Source organism: Gopherus evgoodei, chromosome 1, assembly GCF_007399415.2.
Source record: "Gopherus evgoodei ecotype Sinaloan lineage chromosome 1, rGopEvg1_v1.p, whole genome shotgun sequence".
In the NCBI taxonomy this organism is placed as follows: Eukaryota; Metazoa; Chordata; order Testudines; family Testudinidae; genus Gopherus; species Gopherus evgoodei.
The window spans coordinates 256004142-256021585 of NC_044322.1; the positions used below are offsets into that span (position 1 = coordinate 256004142).

At 36.0% G+C, this 17444-nt stretch overlaps 1 protein-coding gene across 5 annotated transcripts in view; it reads left to right on the top strand.

Annotated features, from left to right (window-relative positions):
* Window positions 1–12571, top strand: part of FGD4 (FYVE, RhoGEF and PH domain containing 4) — a 214274-nt gene extending 201703 nt beyond the window's left edge. For all 5 annotated transcript variants that reach the window (XM_030543584.1, XM_030543603.1, XM_030543593.1 and 2 more), the window contains 7 exons: window positions 4006–4178; window positions 6833–6863; window positions 7088–7183; window positions 7577–7702; window positions 9699–9839; window positions 11579–11719; window positions 12059–12571. In XM_030543584.1, coding sequence (XP_030399444.1) covers window positions 4006–4178; window positions 6833–6863; window positions 7088–7183; window positions 7577–7702; window positions 9699–9839; window positions 11579–11719; window positions 12059–12316 — 966 coding nt within the window. In that variant the 3' untranslated portion in view covers window positions 12317–12571. The remainder of the gene's footprint in view (window positions 1–4005; window positions 4179–6832; window positions 6864–7087; window positions 7184–7576; window positions 7703–9698; window positions 9840–11578; window positions 11720–12058) is intronic.
* The last annotated feature ends 4873 nt before the right edge of the window (window positions 12572–17444 follow it).

Consider the following 17444-nt stretch of genomic DNA (forward strand, 5'->3'; position numbering starts at 1 on the left):
ATATAACTTTCACTTGTGTTTGTTAAAAAGCAGGCGAAGAAGCAGCTTTATCTCTGATCTACTGGCTTACAGAGGCTGTTTTTGCTGACAGCTACTTTGCTGCAAAAGCCTGCTGTCCTTACTAAAAAAATGACCGGTGCAAGCCTAAACCTAGGGAAAAACTTTTATGAACAGGCTTTCTGTGTTTTTAAGCTTGGGTTGTTTCTGCGGACTTGCATGTTATTGAAACACCTATGCCTAAGGGGCTAAATGAAGGTATGGGTCTTAAGGTAGGCTTATCTTTTCAAGTCTTTATTCCTTTCTGAGCCTTTCACCTCTCTTTGTTAAAAAGTGGGGAAAAAAACAAACTTCTTTTCTCTAATCCAGTGGTTAAGAAAATAAGGGGTATATAAACTGTCTGTTACTAAAAATCTGGGATTTTAAACCTGGGGTGTTTCTGCCTGCTCTTTTTTATTGAAACACCCCTGTAAATAAAGGACTGTGTCTTCATTTAGGCATGTCTTTTCAAGTGTTTATTCCCTTAAAAGCCTGTCACCCCTCTTTGTTAAAAAAGGTGGAGAAGAAGCAATCTTCTTCTCTCTAATCCACTGGTTTACAAAATAAGGGGAATATAAACTGTCTGTCACTAAAAACCTGGGGTTTTAAACCTAGGGTGCTTCTGCATAATTTTTTATTAGAGCACATACAAAAAGGGATGTGTTGTGTTGGGTTTGTCTTTTCAAGTCCTTATAAAGCAAATCTTTATTCCTTTGCAAAACTTAATGTAACTTTAACTTATGTTTGTTAAAACGTTTGGGAAAGAAGCCCCCTTCTTATCTCTGATCCACTGACTCTGAGGCTGCTTTGCTAACAGGCACTTTGCTGCAGCTTCACATTGTTTTTGATAATGAAAAAATAACCCCTGTTAGTTTAAAACCTAGGAGAAAACTTTTAAAAAAAATTGTTACTAAAAGCTTATGGTTTTAACGTTTATAAAAATCCCTCTGCCTGTTCTTTTTCATTGAAACACTTATACCAAGGAGGTTAAATAAAGAAATGTGTCTTCATTTAGGCATGTCTTTTCAAGTGTTTATTCCCTTAAAAGCCTTAATATAACTTTCACCTCTATTTGTTAAAAAGTGGGGGAAGAAGCAATCTTCTTTCAAATTCAATGGTTTACAAAATAAGGGGTTTATAAACTGTCTGTTATTAAAAACCTGGGGTTTTAAACCTGGGGTGTTTCTGCCTGCTCCTTTTTTTATTACAACACATACAAAAGGGATGTGTCTTAGGTTTGTCATTATACCTTTGCAAAACTTAATATAACTTTAACATGTGTTTGTTAAAAAGCAGGTAAAGAAGCAAACTCCTTCTCTATGATCCACTGACTCTCAGAGGCTGCTTTGCTAACAGGAGCTTTGCTGCAAAAGTCTGTTTCACATTGTGCTTACTAAAAAATAACCCGTCAGTCTAAAACCTAGGGGAAAACTTTTAAAATTTGCTTGTTACTAAAAGCTTTGGTTTTAACTTTTCTAAAAATTTCTCTGTAAAAGGGCTACATGGTGAAAAAAATATTGGAGGTCTGTTTCTTTAGATAAGAATAAAACAGTTAAAAGGGAGGGAGGAGGGGAGAGGGGAAAGAAGGGATTTGGCTCTTGTTTAAAATCTTGGGACTCTAGGATTGGTTCAGGAAAACGAATTCTATGACGCTGCTGTAAAACAACCTCTAATTGGGTTGATCCAAAGGTGGTGGTGATAAGTCTGAGAGGGTCTGAACCAAGGACAGAAAGACTTAATTCTCTCTCTCTGACTCAACCATGTGCTGTCTATCTTTGTCCTTTGCAAAGGGGCTCTCTTTTCCCGTTTCTTGCCCTGTTCTTCCATTTAACCTCTTTTTCTTAACCTACCCTGATACGGAATACTTCTCTATTCACTTTTTTATCATGTGCTTACTAAACAAACTCTGCCTGCTTCTCTCTCTCTCTTTCTGATTCCACCATGTGCTCTCTATCTTTGCTCTTTGCAAAGAGGGCTCTTTTCTTTTTTCTTGTCCTATTCTTTCTTTTAACCTCTCTTTCTTTTCTTAACTTTACACTGGTATTGAATAGTTGAAATTCTTTTTTATTCATTTTTTTACCCTGTGCTTACCAAACAGGCTCTGCCTTAGTAAATTCCCTTTTTAAACATAGTTTTCAATATTATTTAACTCTTTTCTTAAACTAACCCTTTAAAAACAAATATTTCCTTTTTTCTTTAAGTTCTATCTTTCTGTTCTTGAATAACCTGCCTTTACCAGCCTCTTTCCTTACTCAATTACATCCAATAACCTTTCTTTCCTTTTTCTCTAAACCTTATGCAAAATTTCTTTTTCATCTTTAAACTCTCTCTCTTCTTTCAAGCCTTTTCTCTCCATGTAACCAAGCACAAGCACACACACAACACATCCCTTATTAAAACACACGCACAATTTTTTTCAAAATGGCTGACAGCGCCAAAGTTGGTGCCAATCTCATTTTTTTCTCTCTCTCTCTATCTTTGCTCTTTGCGAAGAGGGCTCTTTTCTTTTTTCTTGTCCTGTTCTTTCTTTTAACCTCTCTTTCTTTTCTTAACTTTACACTGGTATTGAATAGTTGAAATTCTTTTTTATTCACTTTTTTTTACCATGTGCTTACCAAACAGGCTCTGCCTTAGTAAATTCCCTTTTTAAACCTAGTTTTTAATGTTTTTAAAAGCTTTTTTCTTAACCCATCCTGATAGTTAATACACCTTTTACATTTATCTCAAAATTTTCTATTCTTTAATAGCCTACCAAACTAAGTCTTTACAATCATCTCTCCTTACTCAAACTCACTAAAAATCTCTCTTCTTTCAAACTAACTAACCCTTTAAAAACAAAAATCTTTCTATTCTTTCATAACCTGCCTTTACCAGCCTCTCTCCTTACTCAGTCACATCCAAATAACCTTTCTTTCCTTTTTTCTCTAAACCTTATGCAATTTTTTTCAGCTTTAAACTGACTCTTCTTTCAACCTTTTTCTCTCAACGTAACCAAGCACAAACATACACAACACTTCCCCTAGTCAAACACACACACTCTCTCTCTCTCACACACACACACACACACACACACACACACACACACACACACACACACACACACACACACACACACACACACACACTATTTCAAAATGGCTGACGGCACCACACTTCGGTGCCAATGAAGAAAGGGGTGGGAAGGCGGGACATAAGCCCTAAAATGGGCCTGGAAACCTGTCAAAAATGCATGGTGATGAATACTATTGAGCGGTATACTACTGATCTGATTTAAATCTTCAAAAGCACAAATGCATAGCAGTGGATGCCTCCCTGAGCTGAAATTCTAGGCTGTTAAAAATGATTATTTAAAAGCTACAAATAATAAATGATACTAATGATACCTAGCTTTTGTATAGTGCTTTTCTTCAGTAGAAATCATAGCACTTTACAAAAAAGATCAATGTCATCAGTATGTCCACTTTGGCCTCTTAATTTTTCCCTTCTTTTTGTGGGTTTACGTAGTCTCACCATAACTTTGATTTAAAAAAAAGATGCTGTGAAGAAAAGACAGAAATCTACCATTTGACATCATAGATGGGAAATTCCTTCAATTTGCTGCTCTTCTAGAATAAAGATTTTAAGAAAAATCTATTTACCCAGTTGTTCAGCGTATTGAAATCAGCATGGAAAATTCTCAACAAAAGGCTTAGTGTTGCTAAACATCACATAATTATAAACATTATGAAAATTACTGCACATATGCAGTAGCTGGTTTTTAAATGTATCAATAGTTGGCTTTTAATTTTATTTCTAATTCCTATCCATATTATCAGTTCTTTCCATTTTGATTTTGTCTGAAATTAACAAGCCTAACCAGGCTCTCCTTCACATTGTTTTTGTAAGGTGATAGTGCAATTCATCTCTTAATATACTGTACTTGACTTTCTTTGTTATTGATGTGTCCTTTTTCTTTTCTTTTTTTAATAGTTCAACAACATGTTGCTGTATTGTGTACCCAAATTCAGTTTGGTGGGATCAAAGTACTCAGTACGAACAAGAGTTGGTATTGATGGTATGAAGATTATAGAAACACACAATGAAGAATATCCATGCACCTTCCAGGTGTCTGGAAAAGAGCGAACACTGGAGTTGCAGGCCAGGTAGGAGACATTGGTTTACTTTTGAAGCATTAAAAATATATCAAAATAGAGGAGAATTGTGGGACTGGTTGATTTGGAGAACTGGTAAGGTGATATGGAGCCTTCTGTTTGTAAATCATTAGTTTAAAAATGGGCCCAGCTTGATGGACTTTGAAATTGTCCTCACTGCTGTTTAGCCTTTTTGAATGAATTGGTGCCCTAGTTCTGTTTTAGTGGATAAGTTTCCTCTTTTCAGAAATGACTGCCACATTTAGCCCTTATTGACAGCCTCTGCAGAAAGACCAAGGATTAAACAGGCATGCAGAACTGACCTTTCATCCTGAACAGTGATGATTGCAGTTCATGATAGAAGCATACTGTCAAGCACTGTAGCAAAGTTCTTGTGGTCTTTTTTGTGCATGTTGTATATGTTCTGTGAATAAACAAAGGCTTCATTGTAATCTGCCTACTTAGCTTTATGGAAAAATCCTCTATAATTTAATAGGAATTATAATGATGTTCTCTCTAAAAATGTAACAGATCTATATAAATTATCTTTAAAAGCTTTAAAATGTAATTGAAAATTATAATCTTGATACAGATTTTTAACTATTCAATATAATTCAATGGCAGGGATACAATTGTCAATTATATAGGATGATTCAAAACCCATAGAAAAGTTATTTGTATTAAATTGTATTAGGACTCTTCCATAAAGGTAAATTTGTCTTTAATGTTTTAATTCAATAATAGATTATTTTTATTACATATCATACTGGTTGGAAATTGTTGTGTGGTGGCAGAAGTAACACCATACAACATATCCACTGTATTCCACCTGGAGACAGATGCATTTCACATGTGAAAAGCATTTTGTGATTGTGAACAAAATGCAGGTATCAACTATTTTTATTTTGTTCAACTTCCAGAGTTATTAGTACTTTCATTAGCACTAAAGTTATTTAGTTTAAGGGGAAAGTTTGTCTAGCTTTTGAGAACATTTTAGGATGTATTTCATAAAGATCATTCAAAATTGTCAAGTAATATGTACAAAAATGCCGTCCTAAAAGTAGATTAGTGAGACTAAAATAATCTTAGTTGATGCATACTTTATTCTTAATGTATACTATGCATAAATCTCATCCTATAAATTTGTCAAAGCTCTGATGAAATGTTTAGTTTGCCCCAGGAATTCCCTTTTCCAGATAATTTTATATATTTATTTTCAGATTACTGCTTGAGTGCATTTTAGTGTTTCAGTCACTTTTTTAAAATTGATATTAGATCACTTCCCACATGGAGTGATTGCTTGTTTGATATGGGGATTACATACTACTTTTAAAAGTTAGTTGAATTGTTGGATTAGGGAGAATTATTTTGTTTAGTTAGAAGATTCATTTTTCCAATATTTACAAATGGTAAAGAATGAGGAACAGGACTCTGTCCTTCTATTTTAGGATTCTAGTTTTATTGCTAGTTGCAGTAATATTACAAAATATATAAGTCTCACTGGAGACATACCCATCTATGGTGGGAATGTGATCTCACCTCCACATCCCATCCAGCAGTAGGAAAAAATCAAAATGGAGGTAGGGGTGTGTATGTGCGAGGGGTGGGGGGGGGAGAGAGAGAATTCTTTGTATGCACCTCACTTCACCAAAGTGAGTGGAGGAAGTATTAAATGAGTAGCAGAAAAAAAATACTGTGGTGCTATTGTAACATTGACAGACCCCAGTGGTTGGCGAGCAGGATTGAATTTGGGACCTCTGGAATTTAGAGCATGAGCCTCTACCACATAAGCTAAAATCCAACTGACTGTTAGCCAAGGCTGTAGAGCAGACTCATTTTATCTCTCCCTTTAAGTGGTCTCGGTGCCACTAGATGGGACAGAACACCACACCAAGAAGGTGTGTGGGTTACACTATTTCAAGTCTTTTTCATGATTCAAAATTCATGGGAAATTGGGTTTGTATTTACTCCATCACTAGATTACAGTAGTGCTTTTCCTTGGGATACAAGGCATATTTTCATAGGATTTGAATTTAGAAGCCTTACTGAGATGCTTTGAAAACAATTAATGTACAAGACACTGGGTGGAAAATGCTTAGCTCTGTCATCCTCTATAGATCTTCTACCCCAGTGAATAAAAGGAAACACATGGATGCTTGGTTTATAGTGTTAAAACTTTTCTTTGTTTCTGTTAGATAGTATCACCCTATTATGTCAACCCTTTTTATTTCTGCTCTCATTTACTTTAACTTTAATTTGAGGAAGAATGCTACAGGGAAAAGTTGTTATACTGATACAGTTTCTCCCATTTTGGTTCATTTACAGCTATCTTAAATTCACACTGAAATTTGTGTGCTGTTTCTTTTATACACTGTGCTTTAAGAAAGCTTAATGCTGAAATTGCCATTCTTATATGTCTTTAAAGAGTGCATTTAAGATGATCTTTCGAGTAGAACTTAATTCTAGTCTATTAAATTTACCAAGCTTCAAACCACGATTCTGATTCATTTTTAACTAGACACTTTCAGGAGCTCTACTGTTTTTATAAATGTTGGAATCATTTCAAAGTCTCTGCTTCTTTTGTAAGTTACAGCTTCATTCACGAACTACCATGAGCTAATGTTTCCTCAGCTAGTTTTATACTAATATGTCAATGTTTGTTTTAGTTCTGAACAAGATAAGGAAGAATGGATAAAGGTAAACACATCTATATTTTGACTTACTTTAAAAAAAACAAAACTTTATTTTTGGGCTGTGCCTGTGATATTTAAGTTGAAATATTAACTTCTGATGTAATCAAATGCTGATCATAATTAATTCACATTTCTGGTAGTTTTGTTGTTGGTCATGAAATAGTTTAAATTCAAAGAGTCTATTAAATATTGTATGTTTGTGACCTTTATCCATTGTATTTCTAATAGGCTCTTCAGAATACCATAGAAGCTTTTCAGCAGAGGAATGAAACCTTCAGAAATGCCATTGCAAAAGAATATGAGGACATGCCCATTGAAGTTTCTGTAAGTCGGGTTACTGTAGCTTTGTACAACTAGTGCCCTTTTTGTCCTTTTCCAGTTACAAATGCCATATTGCTGGAGGGTGTCAGAAGCTGCATATTCAGGCTTAAGATTCTTATAGAAATGGAATTACAAAGTAATCATTTTGCTGGTCAACCATTTCCCTTTATGAGCCAGACCATGCCTTATAAACAATCCTGTTCTTTCTAAAATGAATGATGGAGTGTCCTTTCAGCAATGTGTTACAATCTTTGACTGGAATCTTTGTTAGCTATCTCTCGCATAAATTTCAAAACACAGCTTGAGCTGTGCTTTGCCATTTCCTTTCCAGAGGAAGAGAATAATTATTTTCTCTACTAAAAATACTGCACAATTGTCCTTCTTTTCCCTCTTCAGAAGGCTGAGCTTGGGAAGAGAGCACCAAGATGGATCCGAGACAATGAAGTAACAATGTGCATGAAATGCAAGGAGCCCTTCAATGCACTGACAAGGAGACGGCATCATTGTCGAGCATGTGGACATGTAAGTGGAAATCCACATCTGCTAGCTGGGTGACCAGACTCTAGAACAGATCTAAACAGTTGTTTAGAGTCCCCATCTGGTGGCTGGTTGTTCATGTTACTGCAGCAGAGACTTCAGCTGTGACTTTTGTGGTTCGTAAGAAGCAGCTCTATTAGGTGAACCCAGAAAAGGAGCAAAAGCTGGTCAAAATATATTTTCAGTTGTTCTCAGCAGAGCTAGGTATCTAAATGTGTAAGATAGGCAAAATGCCAGAAATATCAGTCTATCAACTCTGACCTATTCACTCACCTTTGGATGCACTATAAATAGAGCAAAACTACCGTGCTTCTTCCCTTCTCTCCCAGTAAGTTATTTCTTTCTTCACTAAGTGATGGTGCAACCTCTGATTTTAATCTTAGTCTCAGAGGTCATCCTGGGTGATTTTGCTTGATGTACATTTTCATGCCTTTACTGCATTCATAGCTTTGCTTTTGTGCTTTGCACTATGCTTCAGGCATTGTCAATAGCTCTTTCTGGTTAGCACTAACTCTTTTAATAGTTTTTGGATTGCTTCTTTCAGCTTAGAGGTGCCCAGTTAAATTTATGATAATTCCTTTTCCTTCTGCATGGTTGGTGATGCAGGAAATTCTTAACTGACTTCGTTTTGTATTATCTCTATTACATGTCCTTCCATTTCATTTTAAAATGTTGTTTTATGGGGATATAAATATATTTTTAAAGGCTTATTTGGGTTAATGCCAGAAGTCTTTTCTAGAAATGATAGTTAATATTGCTCACTTAATTTTCATTAGGGGTTTTGGTTGAAAACCTTGTGATCTAAATTGGGTTGGGCTCAACGAAAAACATTTGTCTTGGTGGTGTAACAGAGTGCAGAGTACATAGTACTGCTTATGTACTATTCCAGTTAGCTACTACAACAACCATTTTAAAAAGTTATTTTGACTCTCTTCCTTTTTACTCTTTCATTTTTCACTCTGGGCTTCTTTTTCTCCTCAGAGGAGTATTTTCTGCTGAAAAATATTTACAATAAAAGACCTTCCTCCTACACCTTTTAGGAGTCTAGCTTTCTTGTTTTAGTCTATTTAAAAGAAAAAAGTTCACTGTCAGGATACAACATGGAACTGTTTCAGTTGTTCCTCCCTTGGGGGTGGGTGGGTGTGTGTGTGTCTGTCTGTCGTTGTTTTGTAACTAACTATGAAGCTGTATGCTTAGATTTTATAACAAAGTTAAGACATTGGTTTCTGACAAAAGCAACAATTTATTTTACAAAAAAAAAAACAACACAGTATCATTTTATATGTATTGGAGTGTATGGAGCAGTGGTTCTCAATCCACGGTCAAATCAGCACGCAGCTGCGACCCATGCATGTGACATCTTCAGGGCAATACAGGTAGTGTATATATTCTGTGGATGTGGCCCACACAACAGAGAGAGCGGCATATGCAGCCCACAATGGTAAATAGGTTGAGAACCACTGGTATAGAGAGTGAAATAGTAAGCAAACCTCTTGTGTATTTCTCGCAGACAAAGGACCATAAGGCTAAACTGAGTGGGAGAGGTTTGTTCAGGAGAATTTATCTTACACTGAAGTGGTCCTTAATATTGACGTTAAGATATAAATTTGAAAGCTCTATTTGACCTCAGTGAGATTTGAACATGTGCTTAAAGTTAAGCTTATTGTGTAAGCATCTATCCCGAATGTGGGTGATTTCCTGAATCAGGATCTAAATTGTAGAACATTTAAAAGAAACCTAGTACTCATTTTATTCAGTCCAGCAATTTGAAAGATAAAAAGCACTCACTTATTCAAGAAATAGTGAAATATAGTTAAAAATTAAGTTTTTCTTTTAAATTACAATTGGTATGATAGCACTGCTAGTATCAGAAAACAGCACTTACACATCACTTGATCTGCATTTTAGTAGTTTTTAAAGTGATCATTTGATTTTTCTGACAATTTGCTTGCTTAATTTTGCTTTATTTCTTTTTCCTAAGGTGGTTTGCTGGAAATGTTCTGATTATAAAGCTCAACTTGAATATGATGGCAATAAATTGAACAAAGTTTGTAAGGACTGCTATCAGATTATAAGGGGTTGCACAGATAGTGAAGAAAAGAAAAAAAGAGGCATCTTGGAGGTATGATGTTTAAAAATTGAAATACTTGAATCTGTAAAATTCCTGCGTGGGCATGTATTGCTACATACAATAAGAATCTCTTGGCTCATCACTGGCTGAAAAGTCCTGTGAGCCAGTAAAATTCTTTTTTTTTTTTTTTTACCACTTTAGAAATAAACAATACTGAAGTTTGGAGCAAGGTCACCCAACCAGATTGCATATGCCAATTGGGTAAATCATTGTAGCTGGCTGCAATGGAAGTCTGTGAAAGTTACTCTTTATCTCTGAGCCAGATTGAATATGCATCCTCAAAGCTGAATAATTTTTTTTTTACTGGACTTCACCATGTATCTCTTCAGTATGCTAGTTCAAAAAAACCCCAAAATATGCTATATCTTTGAAATTTGTGGCCAGAATGGAGAGAATTTCAGATATTTCTGATGACATTCCAAATGCCCAAAACAAGATTTTGTTTTGATCAATATATGTAGCATCACTCTGATTTACTCAGTAAACCTCTCAATGTTAAAAAAAAAAATTCTATTGGGGAGATTTCTATTGGGGTGAACGTCAAGAGAAATTGAACTAAGATTGATTGACTGAAAAATTGGTTGTGGGGGAAAGTTATATAACACATGCACTGTAACATACAAGTAGAGGTGGTAACTGTGAGAAGTGGCCCAGCATAACTGCAGTCTGTTCACTAATCCAATATTAAAACACTGCAAATCAAGTAGCTTCAAAATGTTTCCTTCCTTCGTCTTCCTAAAATGTGAACATTTTGTGAAATTCTGTGTTTGAGGTGCAGGGTAAGGTCAATATCTCATCAACAATCAGGTCTAGAAATGTGTGTGTGTTTGAAGGCAGGGAATTAAGAGGATAAGCACCAATTTATATACATTATTGTCCAAGTCAGTTTTTATTAAATTCTTGCCATTTCTGAGAAATGCATTTATCCCAAATTCATGCCAATAAAATCTTAACACTACACAATCATAGAATATCAGGGTTGGAAGGGACCTCAGGAGGTCATTTAGTCCAACCCCTCGCTCAAAGCAGGACCAATTCCCAACTAAATCATCATGCATGTTCTCTCTACAGATTCCCAAGATGACTGAGTCCAAGTAATAGGTCACTCTATCAATATTCTTCCATTAATGTATTTAGTTATTTCTCTTGAGTTTACCCAGGATTAATGGTTGAATTCCAGTATGATCCTTGAAAATGCATTTCTGTTGGATGCCTTCATAAAATTTTGAATGCCAAAAGAGGAGTGTAATTGTGATGGGTTGCTGGTAACATTTGGGCGCCTTCATGGTGGACATGCTAGAAATCAGAGAGATTGTTTCAGATATTAGTGTCTGGCAACTATCCATTGGTGGAGGTAGATGAAAAGTTAAATGTGATTCTGCCACCTGCACTTTTTAAAAAATTCTGGAGGGAACAAGGCAGATTGGGCATATTTAAGGCGAGGGAGGTTGAATATATATCTAGATACATTTTTATTTTTCATAATCCAATCCTGAGGCCCTTATTCAGTTTTTAATCAAGCAAACTCCCATGATCTTCAGCAGAAGTTTGCCAAGATTTGGTTCTTCACTAGCATTTTAGAACATCTCTGAGAAACTTCTACAAATTGTTATAAATAGTGTCGTATTTAATTGTCCTGTTTTATGCATTCTTGTCAACATCATGAAAATTTGAGTTTTTCTTAAGAAAAACTCATTTTCCTTCTGACACTTTGTTTTGTCTCCCCACAGATTGAATCAGCTGAAGTCTCTGGAAACAGTGTCATATGTAGCTTTCTTCAATATATGGAAAAATCAAAGCCTTGGCAGAAAGCTTGGTGTGTTATTCCTAAACATGAAGCTCTCGTGCTGTACATGTATGGTGCTCCACAGGTATGTAGCGAGGAAATAGTGTGAAAACAAATAGGAAATCCCTCCTGCCCTCCTCACTCCTTTGCCCCATTGGGGCATCTGGGAGGAAGGACATGTAATGTGAGAATAAGGGGAAATCTGTGTAGGCAGTGGTGTTGTAACAGTGTCGGTCCCAGGATATATGGGAAGAGAGAGAAGGTGGGTGAGGTATCTTTTGTTGGACCAGGTTCTGTCGGTGGGAGAGACACACTGTTGAGTTTACACAGAGCTCTTCTTCAGGTCTGGGAATAGTCAAGGAGTTGTTTTCAGCCTGTATTGTGAACCAAAGCAGGTTTTTATCAGGGTTTATTTTTTTCCTAGGATGTTAAAGCTTTGGCTACAATTCCACTACTGGGCTATGCAGTAGATGACACTCCAAGAAGTGCTGACCTCCCACATAGCTTTAAACTGACCCAGTCCAAATCTGTACACAGCTTTGCAGCAGACAGCGAGGAACTGAAAGAGAAATGGCTGAAAGTCATCCATTTAGCTGTCAGAGGTGAGACACCAGAATGTCAAAATGAATTGCAGATGAGTTTAGAGGAACAGCCTGAATCTTCTAAAAAATCTGAATGCTGAAGCTCAAGACCATGTTGTGTTTTAAAATAATCCAGTCAGATTCTTGGTTGATTTTTCTTTGTTCAAGCAAAAGAAGCAAATTCTCCAACTACTACATGCATCTCTTAGCACTTTATGTTGAAAAGATACTGATCTATTTAGAGATCATTTTCTTATATTTATGTTCTGTCAATAAAGTTTAATGTACAGATCCATTCCACAGAATTTTATTTTAAAACATAAATGCCATTAAAAGAACAAAACCTATTAACTTTAGTGTACTTCTTGTTTGTGTCAAAGTAAATTGCATTGTATGATTCGCTTGCTGTTGGGTAAAAGTTTGCTACTTTATTAAAGAATGTGGATATTTGATGCATCCTTTACGTTAGGACTTTATCAGTATAAAAGATATACCTCCACGTTGCCAAAATAGATCTGTAGTGAAATATACAGGGACAGTTGGGTTTATTGTATCTAGTTTATAGAATTACTTATACAATGCTGTACATATGTTATATTCACTTTTTTAATGCAAATTGCTTTTATAATAATATTGGCTTTTGTCAGTTTATCAGGAAAAGAATCTAATTGTTTCAGTTTAGAAATTCATTGCTAAAATACAAATAAAGTACAATATATGTACAGTGTTAGAAAAAATTGTACTTGATTTTGCTTCATGACAATACATAGGTTATTAGTCTGTAATTTATTTAAAATAAAGTATGTTTTCTCTTGCAAATTAAGAGGGCTCTAAATTGAAAAAAATCACTCTTTAGTGATTTGTTTAACTAGCTTATACCTACTGATCTTGATATTTTTGTATATTAAGAATATTTTTTAAATAGCAGTAATTTAAGTGGCATGTGATGGATTTGTGAGTTCCAGCTGTGTTTTTAAAAAAGAGTAGTCTTTTTGGTTTGGTTTGGTTCTATGCCTGTTATCTTTTCAAGGTGCCGGTGCTACCTTTCTAAAATACAGTATGTGCTTTAGTAATTAACATCCTGATCTTAAATGATCTTTTGGGATCATATATTTTTTGCCTTTATGGTCATTGGATGGAACACTTGGACGTGTTTAAAGTGTTTTAACTTTCACAAATACACATACTGCATCAGCTAGTGATCACTAAAAACTATCTGCAAGGATTATACATCATGTTAGAGCCTTCTTGTATGAACTCAGATATAAAGTCTGATCCTGCAATTCTTGACTTGCATGAGTAGTCCTTACTCTTATTGAGTTCAGTAGGACTGCTCTTGGGAGTAAAGACTTATCTGTGGGCGTCAGCCAGTATTGGGCCTGTGATGAATCTTCATTTCTAGTAGTCTTTTATGAAGAGGCAAATGACTCTGCTATAAGAGGATTCCACTGTAACATTTTAGATGGACTATAGGTCTTTATGGTACATATGCAATGACTGTCTCTCTAATAGAGCAAGTTAATCAATTTCTGACTTAAAAAAACCTAAATGAAGTCTTTTATTTTCTAAAATGCAGCAATTAGTTAAGATGGTTCCAAGTCACAAAGTTCAGATTTAGGTACAGTCTCCTCAAAAACTCTGGGGGATGGATCTAGAGTTTTGATTGGGCCTATCTTTACAATTAGATAAAAATTAGTAACTTGAGTCAAGATTTACTTTACCTTAAAATTTCTTTTTGTCACTCTGACAGACCTTACCCTTTTTTTTAAAATCGTCATTGAGGGTGAAAGATTACTCTTCAGTCAACTGTTGTACTTAGGTATAGTCATTCACCTAATGTCATTTACTTCTGAGCATCCCAAATCTTTCTGTATTGCCCAATACTTAGGGAAACCAGGGTGAGTAAAAGGCAGTCACAGCAGATTCTGTGCTAACTCTTATGCCACCTCACTGAAGTTAGTGGGCCAGATTTTCATCTCGGTTGTACTAGTGTAAATCTGGTGTAACCCTCCGACTTGAGCAGAGTTAGTCCAGTTTTTTACCCATGCGAGATCAGAATCTGGCCTCATATGGTTGCCCAGGATGTATGTCATTGCACAGTTTGTCCCTTAGTCTTCACTAGGTTTAGGCTGCTCTGCGTGTAATCCAGTTCACTACCTTATTTTTATAGGGTATATAATGTACAACTTATTTTTTAAAAAAATCTTCTTGAAGTTTAAAGAAATTCAAACCACTTCTACAATTCATACTATTTCCCTTAAAGTTGGGCCTACTCATACGCGTAGATTCATGCCGGTGCACAGGGGCAAACTAAAGCATGGATCTGCTCATCTCGCACAGAAAGTGCAGGGTGACTTTGCCTTCTTTCCCCAAATGGGTACTTTCTCCTGGGAACATCCAGGCTTAGGGCATGGAAACATACAGGCTGAGCTCTGGCCAGAAAGAACTACCTGAGGGTCAGTATTGTATCTTTCCATGGCCATTCTCCTCGGTGGATATCTGCCTTCAAAAGGAGTTCCCAAGGCAACTGCTGGTTCTGGGAGCCTTGAGTGCCAATACCTTGGAAATCATGTAGTCCTGGTCTACACTGGGGGGGTGTTGATCTAATTTATGCAACTTCAGCTACATGAATAACGTAGCTGAAGTCAATGTACTTAGACCGACTTACCATGGTGTCTTCACCGTGGAGAGTCAACTGCTGCCACTCCCACGTCGACTCTGCTTGCGCCTCTCGTGGCGCTGGAGTACAGGAGTTGATGGGAGAGGGCTCGGGAGTCTATTTATCGCATCTAGACTAGATGTGATCGATCGATCCCCACTGGATCGATCGTTGCCCACCAATCCGGCAGGTAGTGTAGACATACCCATAGATTCTGCCTGATCTATGAGATTTCAGGGCCTGTTCCGTGAATGGACAACTCCCTCACCCACCCTATAGAAAGGAATCATGTAAGGAAAACCTCAGATTTATTCTCTTTTGCCACCTCCCACAGGAAGTGATGATTTGGATCGAAAGTAGTAATACATAGCACTAATAAAGTGCTTCATATTTTCAAAGCTTTTCCCAAACATTAACTCGGTCTTCCTTGTAAGGCATGTAAGTAGGCAGTATTTTCCCCATTTTCCTAGATAGGGAAAACTGAGATGCAAAGAGATTAGGGTCTGACTCTCTTTTGAGAGATGCTAAGTACCTGCAACCGCTTCAGCTGGAGTTGTGGACATTAGTCAGCACCTCTGAAAGACTAAGCCCTAAATGACTTCTTCCAAAATCAGACTATGAATTAGGGATTAAGCCAGAATCAGAATGTAGGTGTTCCAGTAGCTGGTCCCTTTCTCTTTCCTGGTCTGTTATCTCATTTTGAGCCATTAAAGTTTGTGTAAATCTGTAATTAGGTTTTTGACCCAATAATTTATTTCACTTTATACAGTAATAAAACAGTCTGCTCAAAGCTATTCTCTTCTCAATCAGCACGTAATGGGAGACTCTGAAAAGCAGAATTATTTGATTATATGTATATTCTACAAGTAGAGACACGTGCCAACCATTCTGGAAAAAAAAGTACAGACAGTGAAGGAGAGAGGTTGCTTTTCTGGACCCAGTGACAACTCCTCCAAATATTTTACCCAGTACCTCACAGGCTAATCCACATAACCACATGTAAAAACTTCTGTTTAATTTTAAGGTTTATGTTCTGACTGTAAAGACACAAACTAAAAGTGTTAACTGCTATGCTTTAATTCCCATGACATTAGAACATCTGAATTATGGAGAAAAAAATTCTTTCCAACCCGACTGTTTAGATTGTGTACCAATTTCAGCCCTGAGTGATTTTTTTTAAACAAAGTTCCTGAAAGAAAACATTGACAAATGTTAATTTTAGTAGCATGAAGAGATGCTACATATGTTTAAGTGACAAATGGGCATTCATTTATAATGTATGTGAATGCCTTAGCTACATTATTTAAGCTCTGTGACCCCTATGTTCAAGAAGTGCTCATTTTAAAATGTTTTATGTGATGGAGGATATTTTTGTGCAATTTAGAGCTTATCAGATATTTGACTACTTACTGGTTTTGTTAGATTTAAATTTTTTCTGTTTTTTACCAGAACTATGGCTAATCAAAAAGCATTAGTTGCATTTATTTGACATATAATGGTAAGATTTACAACATTATTTTTTCAACATATTTTTCCTGATGTCTACAAGCACAGAATCCCAATTGGTAACCCTTTGCGTTATTTTTAATATGTCTTAAACATTTCTGCACTGCTGTTCCTATCTGTTTTATTATGGCTTCATGTAATTACACTTGAATGATTAAAAGCTGTTAAAGCCTGGAGCATCTTGCAGCTTCAACTCTATTGACTTTGACAGGAGTATTTTTTGTATTTAAGTACTCCTGTTCAACAGGAAAAAATTTTTTTTAAAAAAAGAAAGCACTGAAAAAGAGAAACATTCTCTTCCCATTGGAGTGGAATGTGGAAAATATTTAAAGTACGTGTGTGCATCATATAATTGCAGCTTTTTACAAAGAAGATCTCTTTACTAACCTTTAATAAGCCTCATAATACCCTTGTGTGGTTAGAGGTGTATTATTCCTTCCATTTTAATATATGGGATAAATTGAGGCAGGGAGACTAAATACAAAACACATACCCCAAGCCTGTATAGGTTTTAGAAGAAGTTACAGACAGGGATTCAAATAGGTTCTAAGTAGAGTGGTCAAAACTTTGAAACTTGAAAAGATGGGGAAAACTTCAAATACTTTTAATAAATCTTTTCCCATTTTTACTACGTCTGTAGTTGGTCAAACTTTTAATTTCAAAAGGAAAACATGGAATTTCAAAAACAAATGCCATTTTTCCCATTTTTTTAACGAGTTCTTGTTCTAAGAACCTGTTTTTCTTGCAGGAAGTTTTAAAAAACAATACTATGGAAATAATTCTAAATAATAAATTGAGACCCATCCATGAAAGTATATAGGGAAGGATCCTGAGCTGGTGTAAACTGGCATATCTTCAATGGAGCCTAAACAGCTATGATGTTTTGCACTAGCGCTACATCTGGCCTATATTCTCTGAAGGCATGCTCATGAAAACCAGGATCACTCCATCTTTAGGTGTGCTGCTGCTACTGCCATTCACCTGGACTCGTAGGACCAGATCCAACTCAGAACTGAGCTGGATCAAGTTTTAATCCTCTATCACACTGTTGCAATCTCCAAAAC